We start from the raw sequence: 26,648 nt of genomic DNA, 5'->3' as shown, positions 1-26,648 counted from the left end.
TGCTACAGTGGAGTATGGCTCAATCAACTAATATGCTATCTCATATGCTGCAGTGTGGTGTGACTTGTTATACCACTGCTATCCCAATGTCCTTCAGGGGAGGTGACTACTTTTGAATTATCACCCTACAGTGCACTAGATTGTGCCTCATTATAAAATTATTCAGGTCCCCCAAAAAATACATAAACAACTACAGTGTAAGGAAACTGTAGTTGGCCGGTGCTCCTGGTCTAAAAACAGAAGTGATGTCTCGGGAGCACAGGCCAATAAAGAGCCAGGAAATAAAAGTGATGTGCAAGTGAACCAATGGCAAGCAGCAGGAGGGATTATACTCAGTAGGAGTGAGTACAGCAGGTCTTGCAGACAGCTCATGCGCACTGATGCTCGACCTAATGAAAGCTTCTGACATTATAAATGTTCCTGCTAAGGTCGAAATTGTAGTTTTAATATCATGGTTGAAGTTTTAATATCATGGTTAGATTTTGTTTATGGTACGATCAAGTTACAAGGGCACTAGGTTAGTGCCCTTTTGTTTCTCATGATTTACAGCAGATTCAAAATCTTCTTAGAGTTTTTCATTGCTCAAATGAGTATAATTTCTGACATCTGTATGTTTCCCTCATCTTCATTGCTTGATCGCGAGAAAGTGTCACTCATATTTGTTGAAATCTCACTCATAATTACACTAAAATCAATAAAATGTCACACATAGCAATCTGAAACCTTGGCAGCTATGCATTCTTGTGCCTGGAGTCGGAGTTTCCATCTCCATAGAGCATCAGAGGAGGCCCTATGGAGCACATTGTGGATGTGGCCACTATCACCTCACCACCTGCTGGCGGCATGAGATCACTGCACTGCCCAGAGGCAACTAGCGAGCTATGGAGGCCCGGGCCACTACACCACATGAGAACTGTGAGAGACAGACCCTAAACTGAGCCAGCGGTCGAAATGAGGCCCGCCTGGCAGGATCTGTTCCACAAAGCCTGTTGCTGGGGGAGGCACTAGGTGGTGATGAGGCCTGAATGGCAGAGAAGCTGGATAAATCACACTACACAAGCATCACAGAGAAATCCCCCCCAAAAATTAAAGAAAAGAGGAGGAATGCACCAGAAGGGCAAATAGTGCAGCTAGTGAATTGGGGTATGGCATGTTCTTCAGCTATACTGAAAGGACACTAATACTGTAAGCTAAGGACCAAAAGAAGTGGTCAACAGCGGTGGCACTAGATTAAACAAACCAGCAGCACAAACGCACACGCGGGTGCCTGCTTTGTCCCGCTATGTATGTACAGCAGCAAAACGAGGCCACACTGATGACAGTGAATTGAACGCCTACAGCACTACTTCCGCGCAACCCAAGAGACAGATGGCTTAGTCAAAAGAGCTCTGTTGCTTCACTTTGTTGGGGCAGAGCTCTATGGCCTGTTTGAAACCCTGCTCAACACAGGAGATGATGTTGAGTTCAACACAGCTGTGGCAGCTTTAAACCGGCACTTTGACCCCCAGCTCAACCCTGGCTGCGAGTGATTCAAGCTGCGCCAGGCCAGGCGGCAGGAAGGTGAATCAGTCGGCTGTTCGATGCACTGCACAAGAAGCTGGCATTACGTGGAGAGACATCAACCAACCAGATGAAATTAGGACCCAACTCATACAAGCCTGCAAGTCAGAAGCCGTCTGCCGGCTAATCCTGCACCAACCGGGGATAACCCTGGATGCAATACTAGTACTGGCGGGATCACATTAATTGGCTGACACCAGAGCCTATGAAATGGAGGTGGCCCTAGCGAGGAAGACAGCCCAGACATGCATGGCCCGCACCATGAAAATTAAGGAGGAGCAAGCAGGAGCCCTCCAAAGACATCTAACAAGACCTCTGCATGCCTGGCAGAGGTAAAACAACAGAGGCAACTGTGGTTTAGAGCACCGAGTACCTAACAACTGTCCCACCCGAGGACAGTCCTGCTCATAATGTGGGAGCTTGAACCACTTTGCCAAGGGAACAAGGGCAAATTTAAATCCACCCTGCGACAGTTGTCAATGGAGGAGGAAAATACTGAGGGACCATGGGCAGGTAGCAGCCAGGGACCATAAGCAGACGATAATGATGATGACACTGAGGTATTTACCATCTCATTTGTTGGGCGAGAAGGCAACTGAAAGAGGGCTCCCCCCGCCGTTGTGTACAATGGAGATTGGCAGCACACTTATCAGGGCACGGATTGACACTGGGGCTTCTGTCAATGTAATGGACTCATTAGAGTTTGTATGGTGGCACAGATTCACTGCCCTTGAAGGGGGTCGTGGAAGTGCAGGTGATAAGTGAAGGAAGAGCAACAAAGGCCCGATTCCTTGTCATTGAAAGAGACACTGGCATGTTGTTGGGGTGCCACACAGTGGAAGATCTGGTGCTCGTCTTCTTTGCCCTGCAGGTCCATGAGTCACATGCCGGATTACCCTCAGCTGTTAAGGAAGCTAGAGCAACTGAAGGGCACCCAGACTCAACTACACGTAGACAAGACTGTGAGGCCCACAGCCCTTCAACACAGGAGGGTCCAGTTCCACCTGTGGCAGCTGGTGGAGGAAGAGTTGAGGATTTTAGAAAAACAAGTGATAGAGAAGGTCACTGGCCCAAACCTATGGGTCTCTCCACTAGTGATAGTACCAAAGCCCAAACAGCCAGGAGCCATCAGGATGCATGTAGACATGGAACTATAGACTAAAGCCATCCGGAGATAACAATACATCACCCCTGCAGCGAATGACATTGTGGCAGACCTGAATGTAGCCCAATGGTTCTGCAAATTGAACTTAAATGCTGGCTACCAACAGCTGGAACTAGATCCTGCCAGTTGGTACATCACAACATTTTCAACCCACATACGTCTCTGAAGGTATCAGCGATGAAACTGTGGAATATCATCGGCAGCAGAGGTGTTTCAGAAGGCCATAAATATTAACGACGATGTTCTGATATTCTCCGATACTCTTGAGGAACACCATGTGAGACTCGGAGCCATGCTCCAACGACTAGCTGACTGTGGATTAATGCTTTATTGCCAAAAATGCTTGTTCTGTGAACAGTCCACAGAGTTCATCGGATACATCTTCTTGAGAGAAGGCTTAGGGGTCTACCCGAAGAAAGTGGAGGCCATCAGGTCAGCGTCCCTTCCATGCAACACCCCCAAGGTGTGGAGTTTCCTAGTGATGGCTACCTATTGTGGAAAATGTACCTTGAACTTAGCTACTTTGTCTGAGCTGCTGAGGGCTTTGACTAGAGCTGATGCTGTGTGCAAGTAGGACTCCTGAGCTGACTTGACTTTCCACCATGTAAAGGTGACCCTGCTGGCGGCTGTCACCATGGTTTACTTCAATTCAAAGAGCCGAACGGAGCTGGTGGTCGATGTGAGCACAATGGAACTAGAAACTGTGCTGTTGCAGGAGAAGAATGAAGGGTCTTTGGTCCCAATCGCATACTTCAGTAGAACACTCTCAAACACAGAAACCGCGTATACGCAAATTGAGCATGAGGTGTGTGAGAAGTTGGCCTGGTATATGCTGTCCACTATAGTGGGCACCTTGTACCAGTCCAAATAACCCCTTATTGATGATAGGTTAAAGACAATCTTTATTGAAAGCTATCCTAGTGGTAGCTATGGAAAGAAGCCTTAAGGCTAAGTCTTGAAGGAATGTGAAGCAGCTTGTTTTACCAGTCTATAATCTCTTGAATGGCTAAATGAAAGACAACCACACCAGGTATATATATAAAATATATGTATTTATTTCTAAACACACCCTCCTAGTCTCTTCATGAGGCTAGAGATCAAAACACATAAGTTACACTTTAAATATGACAGTAAAATAGCACAAATACACGTCAGGCCCTGGGGCGAGCCAAACCATATACTAAAATAGTGGTATAAGAACCACGACTTAACTAGACACAAGGCCTAGAGCCTGTAGAATCACTGGGACCTCAAGGATCCACCCAAGGTAGTGACACAGGGGACCCACGGGGGCCGTGTGCAGTGTGAGAACACAGCCATGAGCTCCCGTTAGCTTCTATGGGGAAAGTCGCGGTTAGATTTTTAGAGATTAGGGACACTTAGAAATTAGTCAGAGCCAAACCCTTTGGGACTTAGGAAGTTCTAGGGTCAACACCCATGGGAGCACCAGAGTACTCGTGTTACCTCACCCAGGGAAGCCAGGTGCATAGGTGTCAAATGGTGTCGGGTCGCCTCGTCGATTTCAATGGGAGCTGGCAAAGAAGTGCTGCTGCCGGGAAGATTCGAAGTGTCCGTAGAGATCCAAGCCTGGATCGAAGATTTGAAAAACCTGAAAGCAGAGGGGACAGAGTCTGGGTCACTTGTCAGTGAACAGGAAGACGATAGGTGAATGCCCACCGATGTTGGGTGTTTCAGGTGAAGAAGGTGAAACTTGACTCTTCAGCCACGAGGACCAGGAGGATTTGAGGACAACCAGGAGCTGGATTTGAGCTTTCCCACAAAGGATGTCAAGTGCTGCAGAGTCGGTGCCCAGATTGGACAAACAAGCCTTGGCAACAGCAACCCACGCAGAAAGGAGAAAGATGTTTTGGTGCAGACCAGCAAGGTCTGAGGGACTCACCACTTGGTTGGGAGTCAGGGCACGTCTGGAGCAACCAGGGAAGCCCAAGGAAAATCAAAGTTACCATCACAGGGACCCACCAGTCGACGGACCAGGGATCGCAAAGGGACCTCGAGAGGAAACACAAAATGATGGCCCACGGGTCACTCGGGGTGACTAGGCCAACAATCTTCCGTGGATTCTCTGCTCGAGGTACAGGCTATAAGTAACCCCAAGCATGACTTCAAGAGATGTCGAGAAGTCAATGCACTTGCAAAAGTGCGCGGTGACCAGGAGTTCCGGTTCCACGCTACTCACGAGGGCTGCGGGTCTCAGCTTTGCTGGGGACTCGGGTCGGTCTCTGAGATGTCTGGAAATCCTCTTACTGGGCTGCAAATACTTCAGAGTCCGGCAGGAGCTTCAGAAATGCAGACCAGCAAAATGCGTCGTTGGTGCCTGCCAAGCAGGGGAGTCACTCCTTGACCTCAAGGGAGATTTCTTCAGTCCTCTAGTCTTTAGTAGAGAGTCGAAGTTCCAGGATTCAGCTTCAGACTTTCGTCCAGGGATATCTAAAGTTCTGGTTACAGAGGTTCCTTACTTATACCTAAGAAAGGGGTTGGAATAGCTCTGGGGACCCACCTATGGGAGGGTTTAGAAAGAGGGGTGGTTACACGCATTTCCTTTGTCCAGTTTCACGCGGGAGCAGGGGCTGGAAGCTCCTGAACCGGTTTGAGCTGGACTATGCACAGGGACACCAAATGTGCCCCCAGTGCAGGACTTCAAAGCACTCTGGGAGTGCTCCCACCCAGCCCCAATACACATAAGCCTGTCTGTGAGGTGGTTACACCTCCCTGTGACAGGAAACCTATTGTCCAGGCCTCCCCTGCCAGAGTTTCGGTCAGCAGCAGGAGGCCAGACTTGTGTCTGTGGCTGCAGCATCCTTTTTGTGATGCCAGGGCTCTGTTACGTTTCTACCGGGTATACCACTACTGCCATGTCTCTCCCTCTAAAAGGGTGGGATCATATCCTCACATCAAGAAGTGATGTGGGGGTATGATTCCAAGGTGCTTGACACCAAACATGACATGTTTCCGTGCAGCCAGTCCAAAGTTAGCATTAACGGTTTAAGATATAATGCACTTCAGAGTATATGGTCAGGCTGCACCACTGACAACCCCGGAGAAGAGATTCCGAAGGTTGCAAAGGGGCTCAGCTCATGCCTGGGCACCCTCTCACATATAACCATGCACCCTGCCTTCAGGATTGTTAAGGCCTGCCATAGGAATGACTGATAGGTTTGTATGTGCAGGGATAGGTGAGGTATAGTGAACCTATACCTCAGTAAGGGGTGCATGCACCACCTTACCCAGGCTGCAGTAGCAAACCTGTGGTGTCATTTTGAGTGGCTTTCCAGGTGTGGCATAATACATGCTTCGGCCCCTGGTAGGCCTCTGGGGTACCTATGCCCTGGGTACATAGTATACCATATACTAGGGACTCACAAGGGTACCGCAGGATCCAATCTGTGGTGTACCTAAAGTACATGTAATCAATTTAGAGAGGAAGCAGCTAGGCTGGGGTCCTGAATAGCAGGGTCCCAGCTAGACTAAAGTCGAAAAACAGTGAAACACCAGCAAAAAGTGGGGTGATCATAAGAGGCAGATCCTACTCTCCAACAAGATGCTCGACATCAGGTGGGCCTTTGCCATTTCCAAGTATATCTCTGCAGACAGAAATTCAGGGTTATCACTGAGCACAAGCCTGTGGTTGCACTGTTCACCAGAACTTCGCAACATGCCCCCTCCCATGCCGCACGAGCAGTGGGCAGTGCAGCTGCAACCATACCAGTTCGATGTGCTGTATTGCCCTGGGGTGAACAACCTAGCTGATTATTTGTCGTGACACAGGCCAGGGTTGGTGCCAGAACTAGCCGAGGAAGATGAATGGGTAGATGACTTCAGGAGAATGGTTGTGCACGATCCGTGTCCAAGAGCGCTGTCACTTGCTGAAATTACAGAAGTCACCCTGGCTGACACCAGCCTCTCAAAAGCCAAAGAAGCCCTCCTGAGAAAGCAGTGGCGGAATTGCCTGGATGGGTTCAAAGTGCTGAAGGCAACGGAAAGAAGGATAATGAAACAACTCTGGTGTGTAAGAGATTAGTTGAGCACCAGTGTTGAGGGCGTGCTGCTCCGAGGAAGGCAAATTGTAATACCCCATAGTCTCCAAGCCAGGGTGGTCCAACTGGCTCACCAAGGATAGCAAGAAGTGGTAAAGACAAAAGCCAGATTGAGGGTTAAGATGTTGTTCCCCGGCACGTACACCTTGGTGTATGAAAATGTGAGAAATTGCTATTCATGTGCATTAACAAATAGAGACCCTCCACCAGCAGATATCACCACTGAGGAACCATGTTTGAAGCTGTGGTCCGAGGTCTGTTTAGATTACTGGAGCTTCCTGAATGCATGGCTCACTGCAGTGATGATAGACAGTCACATAAAGTACTCGGTGGTTGAGGTCATTCAGTCCACAGCGTTCCCCAAAATAAAACCCGCCTTGAAGAAAGTATTCCCTATGCTGAGACTCCTGAATAAAGTGAAAACAGACAATGTGCCCCCGTTACAGGGATACAAGTTCAAAGAGTACCTGCAGTTGCTGTAAAACAGAAAGGTGACTCCCCAATGGCCTCAAGCCAATGGGGAGGTAGAGCGTTTCATGCGCAGCCTGAACAGGGTGCTCAGAGTAGGCGTAGACAATGGTGAGGACCTGGATTGCTGCTTTCATGGGTTCCTACGAGCTTATCAACCGACACACCATAGCACAACAAACTGTGCTCCAGTGTACCTACTGATGCGAAGGGCCATCCAAGACTCTATCCCCACATGGCCTCAGTGGAAGCCTGCTGTAATGATGTTCATGCTACTCAGGAGAAACACAAACAACATAGCCAGTCTGGCTAGCAGAGCAACAGTTTCTGACCTGTCAGTGGTGGACTTAGTCATAATGCTAGATTGTCATCTTGGATGGATGTTTTGCACACCTTTTGAGAGAGAGATTTCGAAGTTTCTGGGCATACAAGGAGCAATGGTCACCATACAGTGAGGCCACATGACTGTAGCCCATAACGTGTCCTGGTTTAAGAAGGTGATGGCCCCGCAGGGGTCGTAGATAAGAACCAGGAGGAGGAAGATGTCGCTTTAGCTCCTTATATGGTGGTGCAGCACCACAAATCTGAGGGTACAGACGACAACACTAGCATGCCTGTGGGACCATCGCCCCTATCCAGCGGGTGTGCATGGCAAAGCCCCATTGCTACCGAACTGGCCAGTGACCTGAACAAAGGAGGCCGAAGCCTGAAATATGGACTTCGCCCTAACCCAGGGATGTAGAGTGTCATCTGGCCTTTGTTACCTGTTGCATGTGAGGGCCTGTCATGGCCTGAGGGCATCAATAAACAGGGGAGTGACTGTTCGTGGTCATCCTCGGATCTAGATACTGTGTGTGCATCCTGTCCTTTTAGTGCCGTCAGGAGCTTCAGCCTACATGCACTGCATTCCCCCATTGAAGTACACAACATAATTTGTGGTACTTTGCTACTCAGAATATTCAGTTTCAGCTTTCCCTGTGTGCTGTAATAGATGTTTTCTCTGTTTGCTTTCCTTTTCCTTTCCTTCTCTCTTTCGCTCTCCCTTTCTTCATACACACTGTTGATGACATTCCCTCACTATCTTTCTTACCTATAGATGTGGTAAGTCTAAGGCAGTCAAGGCAAACTGGAGCAGTGTATGCATGTAAGTATGTATGTATTTGCGTATGTATTTATGTACATATGTATGTATGTATGTATGTATGTATGTGTTGGAAATGGCCCTTTCTGCAGTGTCACACCCAAACATTTTGTCATCCTCCTCCCAATTTTTCGGAATTTGTTTTTGTTGACTTTAGGACTCTGGGCACTTTACCACTGCCAACCAGTGCTAAAGTGCATGTGCATTTTCCCTAAAACATGGTAACATTGACTTATCCACAATTGGCATGTTAAATTTACTTATAAGTCCCTTGCAAAGTGCACTACATGTGCCCAGGGCCCGTGAAGTAAATGCAGCTAGAGGACCTGCAGCACTGAATGTGCCATCCACTTAAGAAGCCCTTTAAACATGGCTCAGGCCTGCCTCTGCAGAGCCTGTGTGTGCAATGTTAAATTGCTATGACGACCTGGCAAGTTAACCCTCTCACCAGGCCCAAACTTTCCTTTTTAATACATATACATCACCACTAAGGTAGGCTCTGGATGGTCCAAGGGCAAGGTGCGAGTGCATTTAAAAATTTGGATGTGTATGTTTAAGGTATTACATGTCTAGGTAGTGAAAAACCCTTAAAATCTTTTTCCACTACTGGTAGGCCTATCTCTCCTATAGGTTAACATTGGGATTACCTTATTACATTTTGTAAGTGTAATTTCAATTGTGAAAAGATAAACATTTCGAGTTTGGTGTCTCTGGACTCACAATTTAAGGCCACAACTTATGGTAAAGTTGGATTTTGAGCTTCATGTCTGAAAATGCTACTTTTAGAAAGTTGGAATTATCTCACTTTGACCATTCTGGGCCTTCTGACTATCTCTGAATACACGTCTGGGGTGGTTGACAGCTGGGCTTTGTACATTCCCTCCAAATAGCCACACACAAAGGGAGCTTAGGTATGACTGTTGGGCTATCAACATCCTACTGGGTCATACTGGGCAGGATGGGAGGGAAGAGCTGACACACCTGAATGGGCTGCGCCTATCCCCACACAAAGAACTGCATACCTCCCTGCAGTGAGTCTGGAGTCAGGACAGGCAGGGCAGGGACTACGTGCACTTCAAAGGCCTCTCTTAGACATCCCTCCACTTCAAAGGCACAGCTGGGTATAAGTACTGGACCCCTGACACCACCAACGCAATAGACTTCTTGACCTGAGGACATGCTGTCAGGAAAAAGGACTGCTATGCTGCTGAAAGGAATTTAACTCTGCTGGACTTTGCTTGACTCCTGCTTTGTTGTGCCTGTCCTGCTGCCTGATGCCCTCCTTTCCTGGGAGTGACAAGGACTGGACCTGCATCTCTACATCCTCAAGAACTTAAGTGACTCCAGAGGCTTGCTGGCATGACTCCTGTTTTGAAGTCTCAGGGATAGCAAAGACTTCCATCAACTCTCCTGCAACTTTTGGACTCTGCCAACTTTGTGTTTACTCTGCCAAGTTGTGCGAATCCAGTCCTGGGCCCTTGGAGATGGGTTTCCTGAGATTTTGGCAGAAAATTCCACCATCGCCATAATAGCACCGGTCGGAACTGACGAATCTCACCTCAATGCAGTGGCGGCTGGTGACATTTGAAAGTGGTGTGCGTAAAAGTGACGCTTGAGTGCACCACAGCCAGTGAGCGCATTTGTATAGTCAACACAACCATGGTGTTACAACTGTTTTTAAATTTTACGTTTGTGCTGCTCCAGACCAAACAGTCAGTCTTAAACTATACTGCCTACCATTATGGATGACATGTGACACCTCCACCATGTAGTCCACGTTTGTTTTATGTAACATTCCCTATGCAATGATTTACACACGTATGCCATTGTCTCTGTATAATGTGTGTGTGTATGAGATGTAAATGGCTCTGAAATCCTACACTATAAAGCACTATAAAACAAAAGAAATGCATGTGAGAGAGGGGCTATGGAGGGATGAGGCTATGTAGGAGCATAGTAGATGCATAGAGACAAGAGAGTTCCAGATGGATTCGCCTTACAATGATTGCATGTAAAGATGAAGCTTGTCTTAGCTAACTGTAATTCAGTTTATTCCTTGTATAAAGATGATGATGCATAACACAATTACACGCTGTGCCATCCATGGATAGGAATTTGTTACAAGGTATGTTTGGCTAGTTTTAGTTTATACCCTGATTTACTAGCTTGAATTTTACACAAACCAGTGTGTTTATCACTTCCAAACGCAAGTAGTAAAATGCAAGCAAATTCGCATCCAACATAAGCCATTTGTCACTGCCCCCGCCCCTCCCTTCCCAGCAGGCCACTCTTGACAGCTGAGTGATTAGCCAGGTAGTACGTCATCATCATGTACAAAATACTTAATAATTAAGGAAGCTCGATTGTTTAAATAAATACTACAAGTAGCACTCTAGTGACTCTACTTTAAAACACTAACACATAATTCCACTGTTAAACATCCACGTGCAAATTTGATTACTCGGTCATGAGAATGACCTTTTTTGGCATCACTCATCTGGTCAACCGATTGCTGATGCATCGACCCTCACCCTCGCGATATAATCGCATCAGATTTCCACAGTATGGACCAATGCTCTGCCGCTTATTCTCGATTAAAATTCAGAACATTGTTTCCCGCCCAGTCCTTTTCACTGAGTCTGATGTAGGCAGTAAACTTGCTGCGTCACGCCAACCCCAATTACATAGTCAGAGGCGTCCCGGCCGGCATGCTCGAGGGAGGGAGAGGGGGTAGGGGTCGCGGGGGGGGTAATAATACAATTAAAATAAAACTTACCTTAGTGCGGGGGTACCGCACCGCCTCCGCTCCAGGCAGGCCGGTCATGCTGCACTGGTGGGTCTGCGTGTTCCTGCTGCAGGAAGCAGCCAGCAGGCAGCTTCCCTCCCCTACGCAATGCAAGTGAAGCCAATCACAAAGCTGGTAGGCACAGCAGGAGAGCGCCCCAGCCGGGACATTTTCTCTCCATAGAGAAAACGGGAGAGTAGGCGCTCCTACTTGAGGGCAGGGGGGTAGTGGCTTTCCCACTGTTGTGGTTACTGACTCCAGGGCCGACCAAATAGTCAGTACCCGCAACAGTGGGAAAGCCACTCCCCCATGCCCTCGAGGAGGACCGCCCACCCGCCAGCCCCCAACCAGGCACAGAGGCACTGCTGCTTTCTCGCAATGCGAGAAGGCAGAAACATAAATGGTAGTTTTTACCGTTAAATTTCTGCCTTCTCGCACCGCGAGAAAGCAGTGAGGCGACGCCCCAATGGGGGAGCCGCCACTGCCTCGACGTGATGCATCCCCAGTGCCACCGAGGACATGGACATAATTGCATTGCCGGCGGTGTGACTTGATGTCAACACATCGCCTTCATAGAGAGTGGTTCGATGATGATTCTTGTCTGACTGCGCGGCCCAGAACCAACGCATCGCCTGCATCTGAAGGGATCAATGCCGATGCATTGCGTCTTCTGCTACTCGCATCAGGGCTTCGACATTGACGCATTCCCTCCATCCACGGTAATTTTGCAGCAGATCAAGTTTGGTCCCTGTATGGAACCAATGCTCCCATGCAGTGGGACTGAACTTTTAGATTTGACCCGGTCAAGCATGTCCAGATAGTCCTGGTTGGCACTTTATGTTTCAAAGCGCTGTATTCCAATATATTAATTAAAAAATCATAACTTCGGTTCTACTTATTGGATTTTTGTCATTTTGGTTTTGTTTTGTTCATTAAAGTGAGCTCTAGTTGTCTAATCTGGTATGGATTATTATTGTGTGGTGTTGTCACTGTTTTACTGTTTTAAGTGTTGCCCAAATACTTTACATATTACCTCTTAAGTTAGGCCTGACTGCTCTCTGCCAAGCTACCAGAGGGTGAGCACAGGTTAATTTTGGGTGTGTTTCTGGCTTACCCTGAATAGTATTACGGTCCCTGCTTGGACAGGGTGCATACGTATGCCAACTCGAATCCCAATTTCTAACAGTATGTATGTATGCGTATGCTATTTCTATTGTGCAAACCTAGCCAAAAGAAAGTAGAGTGGTGTACATGATCAAAGCAAGCATAAAGTCAGCAAGTAACAGGAGAGGACTCTGGGTTGTGGATGGTTAATGCATTGTGATGTAGTGTTCTTAAAAGAGGTGAGTCTTCAACTTGTTCCTAAACTGCCTTGAATTGGGGTAGTCCTGATTAATACAGGGATGCTGCTCCAGATCCTGGGTTCATAGATGGAAAAGGACTGCTGTCCTGATTTTTTTCCTTTTTCAGACTTCTTAGTTTACAGCCTCAAGGTGTTTTGGCTGGCAGTGTGCTGGAATCCACCAGAGCAACAGCAAAAGTGAGATGCAATCAGTCTAGCCCACAGGTTGGATTGTTATCCAATAGAGGAGCATAGAAGATTTCCCCCTTACTCCAACGGGGATGCTCCGGGTCACAGCTGCTCTTAGTGGAACCTCTCACAGCTGCTCTAAGTGTAACCACTCAAAGTGTTATCGTCTTCCACCTTTTTCTTCTCCTTCACTGGTGGGCTCTAGCAAATGTATCCATCGAATCCTGGATAGGAGCATTAAGAGAAGAAGATGGCTGGAGGGCAAAAGAAGCCAGAACAGGAGGAAAGTCACACTAAAGGCCTAGCTTTCAAAGACCTAACAATTAAGACATTTTCCACTTCAGATGCCTCACTAATATTTTCCCCAGCCCTGTTGGTAGGTCATCCATTCACCTTTGTTTAAAGTGACTGTTGATATAAAAGTAAATCCAGGCATTGGCTCATTCTCCACTGAAGATAAAAGGAAGGGAAAGAAAAAAACGATCACCTATTGAGATAAAGGAGAGCACAGGTGCTAAACCAACAGTCAAATGTTACAGTGGCACTCTTGAAGGAGCAGCAACAAGAGGTGGGGGATCCTCATTTGGCAAGAGAACAGAGCTTTCATACTGAGACTCAACTGGGCTAATCTGTAATCTTACTTTTGCCACAAAGTTAGATGTTCTTGATTTATGCCGTAATCATGTATTATTCATTCTAGTGTCCCCAAAACTTGAAATTGCCACTTTGAAGGAGAAACAAAAAAATTCAGGGCAAAACAGAAGATAATGGAGTCAATGATCACTTTAAAACTGGGGATACCGACGTTAAGGTCAAGACTAACCCAGACAACATTGACTCTATAAACCACCACACACCAAAAACCACTCCTCCGATCTCCAGGGGCAAAGCTAGGTGCCTTGCAAGTAGTACTAAGCACAAGACCAATGATCCCCCAAATGATCTATCTTCTGAGCTGAATCATGCTGAAGCTTCTTTTAACATTTTGCTGTAGATCAACGCAAAGAGTGCTACCCTCAACAAGGAGATCTAGATCTCCTAACAGAACTCTGTTGAGTGACAAACTAAAACAAGAGGCAAAAGGAGAGGCGAACTATCAATGGAAGACTTAGGGGAATACATGTACCCACCTCAATTAGCAGGGAAATCAACAGAGGCACATATTCCTCAAAATCATCAATGCTCCGCATAAAAGACTATGGGGCCTATTCACAACGGTATATACACATGCAAATTTACTCTTACACTTTGGAGTAGCTTTATTACTTTTGGCTATACATCATTTACAAGTGCAATATTATTTAATGTGTAGACTTACATGTCCCCATCCGCTGAAATAGGCAGTGGAGTCAATAGAAATGTCAATTATGACTGTTAAAGTTACCACTAGTAGTGACCATATTTGACATTCTGTGTGCTTAGAGGAGACCTATGAAACTGGGGCAGAGATGCCTGTATTTGTAAAGTATAGGGTATAGGGTAAAAATGTATTAAACTTTAGTATTTTATTTTAAATGTTAATTCATTTATTATATTTATTTTGAATGTAAAACAATTCAAAAAAGTTGTAGCATTAATAACTTACCTTAATTAAGAAAACAAATTCTCACCTAAAACGAATTTGTTTTATTTTTAATTACATATTAAAGAATCATTAAAAGTAATGAATATAATTAATACAAAGTAATTTGATTATTTGTATTACAAATTGATGTCACTAATTTAAAATTTTAAAGTTATAAAATGTTATAAATAAAATAAAAAATATGCTGTATTAATTGGTATATATTCTAACATTAAATTAAACTTATCTATATTTTAAATTGTTAGGATTACTCCCTATGGAGTTTCATTTTAAGTTCCAACCTCCCTTTTTTCTGTGGGAGAGTGTTGCAGTACCAGTTGTTGACCATGTGGGGTTCTGGATTTACGCCCGGCTTTTTGCTGGAGTACATTCACCACAGTTTTGTCCCTTTTTTTGCTATAGTAACTATAGAAGGGCAGTTGGTGAATAGCACTGGGCTTACTTTTTCTTGGGTGGGTGCATGCCCATACCTAAACCTCTCTTTAATCTGTTTGCAAAAGGCTAAATAGCTGAAAGCAACAATATTAAAGTCTTTCTCATTGCAATCAAAATGAAATTACGATTCAACATTTCTTTTTCAGACTCAAAATAAAAAGAGTAAAAATGTGTTTTTTAAATCCTTGATCACGGTTCCTATAGACGAGCAATGGTTACCTGTACAGTTGATTGTCCCATTTGTTTGCTCTCCTTCAGCAGAAAAGATAAATCCCGGCATACATCTGCAGCTGTAATTTCCTGGTGTGTTGATGCAGATGGTGTGTGGTCCACAGGCAGTGGGAGTCTGAGTACATTCATCAATATCTGGAAAATATTTTTAAGTTTGTGAGGCAACAATGTCTTGTCATCAACAACAGACCTAAACTAGAAGAATAAGGTTTGGAATTATATTGAGTCAACATCCCACCAAATCACTCCAGTATCCAACTATTTTAGTGATGTTACCTATGCATGTGACTGTGCTGTTCTGCTGCTTTTCTGCAGGTGGGAGAGTGAACCCCGGCATGCACTTGCATCTGTATCCTTTTGGCGGTAAGGAGCAGTGAAAATTGCTTAATGCTCCCCTTGCATTGGGAGAGTACTCCCATGGAACGGGGAGCATTTTCTTTATTATTTTAAATTGGTGACAGATCCCTTCACTAAACTGTAAAAAGCATTGACAGGAACTGTCATCACAGCAGTTTCTGCTAAAGCTTTAGAAAATGACTGTCAGCTTGGCAGTAATTTCTAAATTTGATGGACAGGGTAGTGTCAGCCTAGCGGACATTAAATCCTCCACCATGCCAATGGATATTCCTCCATCTACCAAACTTTTTTTGTAGTTTCTAGGAGCAATGTTACCTGTACAGAAGATTGTGCTGTTCTGCAGGCTTCTTGTATGTGAATGGCTGAACCCTGGCATGCACTTGCAGCTGTAATTTCCTGGTGTGTTGGTGCAGATGCTGTGAGGTCCACATGTGGTGGAAGGGCGAGCACATTCATCAATATCTATAAAATATTTTAACATTCGTGAGGAAGCAATAATTACATCTTGTCTTCAACAATACATTCAAACCACGGAGGCCAAGGTTGTAAAGTGTATTGAAGTTACAGCCCTCCAGAACTCTCAAGGATCCATCTCTTTTAGTTTTTTGTGAGCAATACTACACATGCAGGTGACAGTACCTTTGTGTTTCTTTCGTGCCAGTAGAAGGATGCACACCAGAAGGCACCACAGCTGTTACTTTCTGCTGCATTCATGCAGATGGTGTAAGCACCACAAACCGCCAGAATCTGAGTCCACTCAACAACATAATTTTGTTTAAATATCTTTTTATTAAGTTTAAGCAACTGAGGGACATAGCAATACAGTTGTATAGGTAAAGAAAATTTTGTTTAAACATTTTTTATTGTTTTCTTACCAACAGCCCAATACAATTCCCACAAGAGCACCAGCAGCTAACCGATGAGTGAAACATACGACATTTCAGCCAATTATGCAGTGGAAAAGTTACGCTTCCCATTCGGGCTCCCCCCTCCCACTCCCTCCCGCCACCCATGTCAGTGTGCCCCCGTCTTCCTGTCCTCCCCCCTGATGTGACCCCCCCCATTACCATGACGCATGTAGGGGTATTCAAACCTATCTCTGTCTGCTCGGGCGCTCCCCCGGGTTCAACCGCGTTAAATGTGTCCACCCACCATCGTGACCCCCCTCCTACTCCCCGCTTATCGCTGCCTCCCGTCAGTCGGGTATGCTCTCCTCTCCTATGTTTACTGACATACAGTTGTATAGGTACATGACCATCATTCCTTTACAAAGTCTATTAGTTAGATCTTCTTTCTCTACACGAAATGTTATCGGGCTGATTCATATTTATTGTCTCTGTTTCTTCATTCCTCGGTGTCTAGGATAGATCTGGGTTAGACTATTTCCCTCATGGGGGGCGTGCAGGGATATCCTCTGTATGCATTCCATTTGTCCCATATTTCCCCCCATTTCTTTGGACATCCCCTGCTTACATGGACTGACTTCTCCGCCACCATACACCAGTCTATGTCTCTTCTCCACTCTCAAAGGGTTGGCAGTACTTCCAACCCCTACCGGCGGGCTATATTACGTTTCGCTACCATCAGGACTATGGTGACTCAGGTCTGGTCTGTTGGTCCCTTATCCGAGTCCTCCCATATGTTCAGTATACACTACTTGGGGGAGGGTGTTAATTCCATCCCCACAATTTCGGAAATACAGGATACAGTGGCTTCCCAGTAGTTTTGGATTCTTTGGCATGCCTGCAGATTATGAAAGAATGACCCTTCCTCCCCAAACCCTCCATTTCAAAGAGCATCAACTTTCATACCCATTTTTAGCAGTGTATTGCAGGGAATGTATGCTCTGTGGAGGATTTTAAATTGGATCAGTCTGAAGCAGGCCCGAATGGCCACATCCCTAGGGGAGGCCAGGGCTTCCGGACAGTCTTCTTCTTGTAGGTCACTAATATCCTGACCCCAGCCGTCTCTTAAGCTCATCCAAATGTCAGGCATGTTATTCATGAGTTTATGGCACGTCAGGGATATCGCCCTAGAAGGTAAATGTTCTTCCAGGACCCAAAGTTCCAGAGGTGATGATTCAGGTATGAACTCTCCCCTGGGGACCATTGCTCTTATGGCATGTCGGATTTGGAGGCAGCGGAAAAACTCAGTTTGGGCCAGTTCGTTAGATTGCTGCAGTTGATCGAACGTTATCATGTCCGCCCCTGTATGTAATTCTCCTACCCTTGAGATCCCAATCAGGTCCCAAATATCGGATCCTGCTTTCATCTCCGTTCTGCCAAGTTGCTGTGAATCCCATAAGGGCGTTACTTTAGTGATCTTATTTTTCCACCCCAGTTTGGCCAGGGTTGAGTGAACTCATCAACATTATTGAGGTTGTTAAAATCCACTCAGTCTTAGCAATTAGCAATACTTAGTTTACTTACTTTATTTACTTCATTGTGGTCAGCCTGAACTTGGGACATTATTCAGGTCTGGCAAGACCAGCAAATCGCAGTTTGCACTTTGTGCTTTTAAGAAATATCTTGACCTCAACCTGTAAAATTGCATATCTCAAATTTTAATGATTATATTTTTGTTGCTTGCCAGTCAATTAATTTATAAATTGTACTCTATTTTTCTAAATTGGTGTGAAATATTGTTCATGTGTTGTGTTTCACTTTATTACTGTTTGTGTGCTGCATAAATACTTTACAAATTGCCTCAAAGTGAAGTCTGACTACTTTTCTGGCAAGCTACCAGAGATGTTAAGGGTCATGCCACTCACCTGGCTCTTGTCCACAGAGATGATGCTGAACCTCCTATCTCTCCTAGGGTGGCATCTGGTCAGGGAATTGTAACTATTAATCAACTGCTGCCCCAGAGGAAAAGGGGGGGGGGACAAAATAACAAACCGAGAGACTTTCATGTCTTGGAGCTCAGTCACCATCTTCTTGGAGTCGTATGTATGTCTCTTTTCAGTCCTGGAGAGCATTGTTGTAATATGTGTGTAATGTAGTGCACGGTGAGCTGTACTGCAAATATAAGTAGAGTGGTTGTTCAACAAATGATTAGTCATGAAATATTCCCTCCCGCCTTTCACATGTGCACTAACAGTCTCTTACACGATAATGAATCTATTGCTGCACAGACTTACAAAAATCAACTGTTACCCTTGGAATTGCAGCACTCCTGGTAGAAGCTAGATCGTGTTTTCACATCACATCGCATCGTATGTTGAACACAAGGTACACAAGAGTGTGCTTTTGGATTCACAGACCACAGCACAGTTAAGGATGGCACATAAGAATGTCACTGGGAGCTAAAACCACGGCATTGGTAGTGGAAAAACCTTATAAATGTGTTTTTCACTACTGTGAGGCCTACCTCTCCCATGCAATAGCATTGGGTTACCTTATTACTTTTAATAAGTAATGACTTTTGTTTGACAGTAGGAGGAAATGTCATGTTTATTGTCTAAAGAATTGTAATTTAAAAATCCTCCTTAATGGTAAAGTCAGATTTTAAGTCACAATTCACATGACAGTTTTAGAAATTTGGCATTTTCTTCCTTTAACCATTTGGTGCCTGCAGCCTGATCGAGGGTCACATGACTAGGTGTGAGAGGCAGTTGGCCTTTGTGTTTTTCTCCCAGACAGGCACTCAATAGAGGGGCTGGATGGGTCAGTCTCCCAGTATGGGGGTGTTGTGAACAGCCCCACATGAACATCAAAGACTCTGCATTAGCACATACACAAAGAACTTCCCACTAAACTATTGTGACTCCAGATATCCTGGGACCAAGGAAGGGAGGTAGGACATTTCAGACACTTCTGTGGCGGGAGGGGGCGGGGACTCCAGAAGTTTCTTCCATGTCAAAGTTGGCACCAGGAATTAAAAATAGGACTCTCAGACCCACTCTTCAGGTCCCTTCTGGACCTGAGGAATGTACCCCAGAGAACTACCCTGCTTCCTGTGGTCTGCTGTGTACATTAGGGGCTTCCCTGTTGCTCCAAAAGGACTGCTTTGCTACCTGAAACCTGCCCTGTGCCCTCTGAGGACTGCCCTGCGTCTTGAGACCTGCACTTCTGCTTGAACCAATGACTTCCAGTGTGACTCCAATGGTTAGTTGGATGGCCCCCTGATCAGAGCTACAGGGGCAGAAAAAGCTACAACTATCTTGAACCTGCACCTGGACCTAGCCTGAGTGAGTCCTGACCCTCCAAGTGGTGCCCTCCCAACCCTGGGCCCTTGGAGGTGGCCCAGATAGCCAAATCCAAAACTTGGGGCTTAGAACATTTTCTGCCAAAAAGTGCCCTGAGAACAAAGAGGAGACCGGGACATACCTGATCGCCCAAGGTGTGTCGCCGGTTGGCCTGACTTTATGGTAGCTCCTGTTACAATCTTCTCCGCAGCAGCAAATCCTGTTCAGAAGATTTGCTCTGGAAGGGTATCTGACCTCTTGGAGCCCTTGTCCAATACAGCCTGAATCTTCGTCCCCCTGGAAATTTTTGATTGCCAAATAAGAGACTAAGGGGCAGATTAGGATGGCAGGTGGACTTTCGTCCGCCCGCCACCCTAGCGTTGCTGGGACCGGCCGCCAGTGGTGCGGCGGTCCCGCCCCTGCAATTAGGATGCCACTGCCACCATGGCGGTGGCATCCTCCATTCCCAGCATTGTGGCGGGCGGTGCTCACTGCACCGCCCGCCGCAATGCTGGGAATGCACTGTATGCAATGTCATGCACAAGGTGACAGGCACTGCGCGGTGCCTGACCACCTTGTCCATGACAATGTAGGGGGGTACCATAGGTACCCCCCATGTGCACCCCCCACCCCCCAATACCCTGGGGGCCCATAACGGGCCCCCGACTGCAAACTCCGCATGCCTTTCCGTGGCAGCATCGCCGCCACGGAAAGGCTGCTTCCCGCACCCATGCTAAAATGGATGGTGGCATCTGTCAGACATCAAGAGATGAGATATCACGCACACCAATTGTTTATCAAAGTATCGTTAAATCTTTAACAGGTAATGGCGTGCTGCTAGAGGAGCGACCCCTGAACCAAGGTCGGTAGAAAATGTTAGTTGCACTGCCCCATCCGGGGTGGTGTCCCTCTATGCGCACAGCGCTGTGGGGTAACGAAGTTACCAGTCTTCTCAAACAGAAATTGAATCAAAAGTTCATTTATTCATGATGAAAAATATGTTTGCCATATTATAAACTTCATGTGTTAAATCACAACGGTACCAACGGATATCCTCTATGCATTTCGGGTAAAACCCTTCGTCAGGAGGAATCCTATAACAAAAAATAGGAGATCATGTGGCTTGTCCCCTTGGGAAATCATGAGATTTAACAAAACATACAAAAGATTGTATAACATATCCATCCAAGGTATCAGAAAATAGACGCGCAATTGTGAGGAGTTACCTGAAGGTGTGTCCTAAAACGGTGACAGTGCTAGAGTTCGCTGGTATAAATAATACGCCGAACAAAGCGTGGTGATAGTAACTTAAACGATGATTCACGAGTGAAGTTAAATGGTAAAAAACGGGTGAAATTAGATGGTAAAAATAGATGGTAAAACGCATAAAAAGAGTGCTCGGGCGCTAAAGTCATAATGGTGAATGAAACCAACAATAGTGTACGGGTGAAATTCAATGATGTAAAACACCGCGTGTGAAGTTATACATATAAAATGTTAAAGTGGGTTTCCGTATAAAGAAAGTGCTCAGATGCTATAATCGTGATGGCAAATGGAATAAGGTCAACCGCCCAAGTTAGAAAGGAAAAGTTACCTGGGTTCGTTGGTTAAACATGCATAACGCAAATGTGCCGATCCGGAAGACCGTTAGTTGCGAGAGTCACCATGTTAAATAGAAAAGTAAGTAACAGGAAAAGAGGACTCAAGGTATGGTGGCCATCTTTGAACAGCAAAATAGTTGTGAATAGTAAACGAATATATGAACAGGTGAAAAACAAATCAAAGGAAAAACGAGAGTATTGCTAAGGTGATAATATTTAAATGCAGGTTGACAGTGTCAAAAATCGTATGTTAGATGGAAGGAATGTTAGGAACAATAAAGTTAGAAAAAAGTTCGAAAAAATAAAGTTAGAAAAAAGTTAGAAAAAAGGTTTAAAGGAAAGTTAAGAAATGAAGGTTAAGAAAAAGGTTAGAAGAAATGATAATCCAAGAATCTTAAGTGGGAGATAGAATCTTTAGTGTCAGATAGAATCACTAAAAGGAATAGCTTGATAAAACAAGTAAAGTTTGAAAAAGAATGATAGAATAAAATAACAACATTAGTGTATGAACTTTCACGTTGGCATCAATACAAAGTCAAATGAAGCAACTGAGTTCGAGGCGGTCATTCAGACCATAAGGCACCATCGAGTTCATTTTGTATATCCAAGAAGTTTCTCTTTGGATCAAAAATTTCCGGTTATCACATCCTTCTCTTAATGGAACTGTCTCACACACTAGGAAGCGTAATTGACTGACGTTGTGTTTGTGCTCATTGAAGTGTGTTGCAACTGTAGATTTGAGATTGTTATTGCGAATATTGCTTTTGTGTTCGTTTAATCGTATTTTCATCTTTCTTTCGGTCTTGCCGATGTACGGAAGACCGCATGGACATTTCAACATATAGACGACGTTTTTGGAATCACAAGTTGCTGAAACAAAAAGTTTGATGTTATGGCCCTTGGTTGGGTGCTGTATGTGGTTGCCTTTAATGACAGACAGGCACTCAATAGAGGGGCTGGATGGGTCAGTCTCCCAGTATGGGGGTGTTGTGAACAGCCCCACATGAACATCAAAGACTCTGCATTAGCACATACACAAAGAACTTCCCACTAAACTATTGTGACTCCAGATATCCTGGGACCAAGGAAGGGAGGTAGGACATTTCAGACACTTCTGTGGCGGGAGGGGGCGGGGACTCCAGAAGTTTCTTCCATGTCAAAGTTGGCACCAGGAATTAAAAATAGGACTCTCAGACCCACTCTTCAGGTCCCTTCTGGACCTGAGGAATGTACCCCAGAGAACTACCCTGCTTCCTGTGGCCTGCTGTGTACATTAGGGGCTTCCCTGTTGCTCCAAAAGGACTGCTTTGCTACCTGAAACCTGCCCTGTGCCCTCTGAGGACTGCCCTGCGTCTTGAGACCTGCACTTCTGCTTGAACCAATGACTTCCAGTGTGACTCCAATGGTTAGTTGGATGGCCCCTTGATCAGAGCTACAGGGGCAGAAAAAGCTACAACTATCTTGAACCTGCACCTGGACCTAGCCTGAGTGAGTCCTGACCCTCCAAGTGGTGCCCTCCCAACCCTGGGCCCTTGGAGGTGGCCCAGATCGCCAAATCCAAAACTTGGGGCTTAGAACATTTTCTGCCAAAAAGTGCCCTGAGAACAAAGAGGAGACCGGGACATACCTGATCGCCCAAGGTGTGTCGCCGGTTGGCCTGACTTTATGGTAGCTCCTGTTACAATCTTCTCCGCAGCAGCAAATCCTGTTCAGAAGATTTGCTCTGGAAGGGTATCTGACCTCTTGGAGCCCTTGTCCAATACAGCCTGAATCTTCGTCCCCCTGGAAATTTTTGATTGCCAAATAAGAGACTAAGGGGCAGATTAGGATGGCAGGTGGACTTTCGTCCGCCCGCCACCCTAGCGTTGCTGGGGCCGGCCGCCAGTGGTGCGGCGGTCCCGCCCCTGCAATTAGGATGCCACCGCCACCGTGGCGGTGGCATCCTCTATTCCCAGCATTGTGGTGGGCGGTGCTCACTGCACCGCCCGCCACAATGCTGGGAATGCACTGTATGCAATGTCATGCACAAGGTGACAGGCACTGCGCGGTGCCTGACCACCTTGTCCATGACAATGTAGGGGGGTACCTTAGGTACCCCCCATGTGCACCCCCCATGTGCACCCCCCACCCCCCAATACCCTGGGGGCCCATAACGGGCCCCCGACAGCAAACTCCGCATGCCTTTCCGTGGCAGCATCGCCGCCACGGAAAGGCTGCTTCCCGCACCCATGCTAAAATGGATGGTGGCATCTGTCAGACATCGCCACCCTATCTAGCCCCTTTTCCGCCCGGTCGACTGGTCGACCGGCGGAAAACCGGCAGACGGTCTTTCCGGCCGCCACGGTCCCCCCCGCCATACTAATATGGTGGGGGGGAAATGGGTGGCGGGCAGAGGGAAATGTAGGGCGGATTATCACTGCCGTGCGGGCAGAGGCGAACCGCCCTACATTGTAATCAGCCCCTAAGTCTTAACATAAAAATCTTCATCCCAACTTTGCCCAGCAGCTCGCCAATGATGACACCTCCTCCTCGGTCTTCAGTGGCTGCCTTTCCCTGCAGAGCTTTACCTTTGCAGACATTTTTCTTTGAAATTTCTTCTGCTTTGGAAGGAAAGCGAAGTATGGGCCCAATTCACTTTGTGCATCTGACCTGCACTCCATTAAGACCGGCCGATCCTCTCTCAGAGGATAACTTTGGGTTACCTTATTACATTTAATAAGTGATAACTTTCAAATGGGGAGCAATTAGAAAAGTTAAGTTTCATCTCTAAAGAATTGTAAGTTAAAACCCTCTTTAATGGTGAAGTTGGATTTGGTCATAATTCTGAAAATGCCACTTTTAGAAAGTTAACACAAGGAGATGATGGACAGAACGTTGAACCTTCTCAGACACTCACCCCCAGTCACAGATGTGGGTTGAATCCATCATCGTTCTTTAGCTCACTTTGCCACTCCAGTTCAGACCCAGCCATGTGCAAATCAGTCTTGACCCTGTTCCTTATGGGAACAGTCTAGCCCGAACTGCCAAGCCAGGTCTTCCCTGGACCGGAAACAAACATCCTGGGACTGGTTTCAGGGTAACACCCCTAATCAGCCAGGCAAGCTTGAATCCAGTGACAAAGTGAGCAAGGGATCCACGTCTGGGCATACCCTGCCAACTCAGGGTGAAAAAAGCAAACACAAGGAGATGATGGAAGGAACAATGAAACTTTTCAGACACTCACCCCCAATCATGATCTGGGTTGAATCCATCATCGCTCTTTATGGGGAACAAGGTCAAGACTGATTTGCATATGGCTGGGTTTAAACTGGAATGGTATGGGGAATAAAAAAATGATGGATTTAGGCCCAGATCTCTCTACAGGGGTGACTGTTTGACATTGTTCAGCATTCTGCCCATAAATTGTTCTTTTTGCACATTTAGAAAGTTGGCATTTACTTTTCCTAACCATTTGGTGCCTGCAGCCAGTATTCTGGATTACCAGACTAGGTGTAGCTGGCAGTTGGTCTTTGTGTATTACCACCATGCAGTGACTCAAAGAGGGAATAAGTGTTGGCAGGATGGGCCATCTCTTACTTGATAGGGGGTGGAGCTGTCACCTGCCACACTTGCACATCACAAAAGCCCTGCCTCAACACACTTACAAAGGGCTCAATATTAGTATTTTGTGCCCCTAGAGAATATGAACTCCAGAAGCTTATCCCACTTCAGACAGGGAGGTAGGTATAAATAGTTAACACTTAGACCTAACTCTTCAGTAGACTTCTGGACCTATGTAAGGCTTGGAAGAAGTACTGCTGTGATGTTGTAGTGGCAAGAAGGACTGCCCTGTTACTCTGCTGCCCTGCTGCCTGAGTGAAAAGGATAGGACCTGCACTTTAAGTCCAGGACCACCAGAGTGCGCAATGCATCCTCAAACCAGACCTTGCATCGCACCTTGGGGCTGTCTCTGTGCGGTGCAACACTCCATAACCAGGATGTAAGGTACATTTCTCAGTAGGATTAAATGTGTCCCGGCTCCCATTCCATCGTGGTTGGCCTGAACTTGTGGCTTTATCCCAGTATGGCATGACCAGAAAAATGCAGTTGGCACTTTTAAGAAATATCTTTACCGAAACGTTTAAAATTGTATATCTCCAATTCCACTTAATTGATTTTTGTTTCTTTGGTGCCAAATAGGGATGTAATTTGGTGTAGGATTAGTTTTTTCTTGTGTTCTGTTTTCACTTTATTACTGTTTGTGTGCTGCACTCTGGACCTGCAGTAGGAATCTCAGAAGACGGTCCTGGTGCCTGTGGCCTACTGTGTACTTCAGAGGACTGCACTGCTGCCCCAAGAGGACTACTTTGCTACCTGACATCTGTCCTATGACCTCCTAGGTTGGCCCTGATGGTTGAGGCCTGCACTTCTGCTTGAACACAAGACATCCAGAGTGACTCCAACGGTTAGTTCACTGGACTCCTGATCAAAGCCACAGAGGCAGAAAAAGCTCCAACTATCTTGAACCTGCACCTGGATCCACCATAAGCGAGTCCTAGTCTTTCAAGTAGTGCGCCTCCAGTGCTAGACCCTTGGTAGTGGTGCTAACGGTTCCCAGATACTCCAGATCCAAAACCTGGGACTATTTTCAGCCAAAAGGCGATCTGAGAATCAAAAAGAGACCTGGACTATCTGCTCACCGATAATCCCAAGGTGCATCGTCAGTCGGCCTGATTTTATGGTAGCTTCTGCTAAGTTCTTTTTCATAGCAGAAAATCCTGTTCAGTGGCTTCTCTCTGGAAGGGTATCCGGCCTCCTGAAGCCGTCATAGGATACAGCTTGCTGCTTTGTCCTTCTGGAGACTTTCAACTTCCAAATAAGAGACTAAGGGCCTGATATAGCTCTAGGTGGGACTCCAATCTTCCCTCTGTGGCGGCAGTTACAAGTGCTCCGTCGAGCTGACAGAGTCCAGGGTGCTGTATTTACATATGGACTGGCTGAACCCCCGTTTGCATTAACAGACTGTTTATAGCCGCATAAGTGTTTCACCTTCATCAACGATGCGGACTCCTCTGCTGGCTGACAGTACCCCATCGCTATTAGGCTAGTGGGTTTTCCCCAAGCATATTTAGATTTCCCCATTGTGCTGGCGTTGTCCTAGCAGCGGATTGCTTATGGAGTGAGTCCTTGGTGGAGTGGAGCCTGGTAAGTAATACTGACTAATGTGTCACTACACATATATGTTGTGTTTGCTTCTAAAATATATGTAGGTAATGTGTTATGCCCCTTTTTTACATATGACATTGCACACAACAAACACACACATACTATTAAATGCATACCCACAGGCACCACTAGCACTACACCCACAACCACCACAACAACATATATATATTTTTAAGTGTATCTACAGGTGTGTTCATTTTACCTTGATAAGTTATAAAATGAACTCTAATGCATTGCACGCAAAACAAAATTGCATACAAGAGCAATGTAAAAATACACAAGGCTAAGGAATTTGTCAACACACGATTCATAGTAGGACAAGTGTATAAGAAGCTTACTTTAG

The 26,648-nt window shown here is 46.0% G+C and overlaps 1 protein-coding gene across 2 annotated transcripts in view; it reads right to left on the bottom strand.

Moving 5' to 3' along the window:
* The window catches only part of LOC146831505 (adhesion G protein-coupled receptor E1-like), a 722,905-nt gene that overhangs the window by 226,738 nt on the left and 469,519 nt on the right, over positions 1 to 26,648 (bottom strand). For both annotated transcript variants that reach the window (XM_085605840.1, XM_085605842.1), the window contains 2 exons: positions 15,629 to 15,775; positions 14,945 to 15,091 (listed from right to left, as the gene is read on the bottom strand). In XM_085605840.1, coding sequence (XP_085461966.1) covers positions 14,945 to 15,091; positions 15,629 to 15,775 — 294 coding nt within the window. The remainder of the gene's footprint in view (positions 1 to 14,944; positions 15,092 to 15,628; positions 15,776 to 26,648) is intronic.

This window comes from Triturus cristatus, chromosome 5_1 (genome assembly GCF_964204655.1).
Source record: "Triturus cristatus chromosome 5_1, aTriCri1.1, whole genome shotgun sequence".
NCBI classification, from domain to species: Eukaryota; Metazoa; Chordata; class Amphibia; order Caudata; family Salamandridae; genus Triturus; species Triturus cristatus.
Note: the sequence above shows the minus strand (reverse complement) of the source record. Positions and strands in the feature narration are given on the sequence as shown.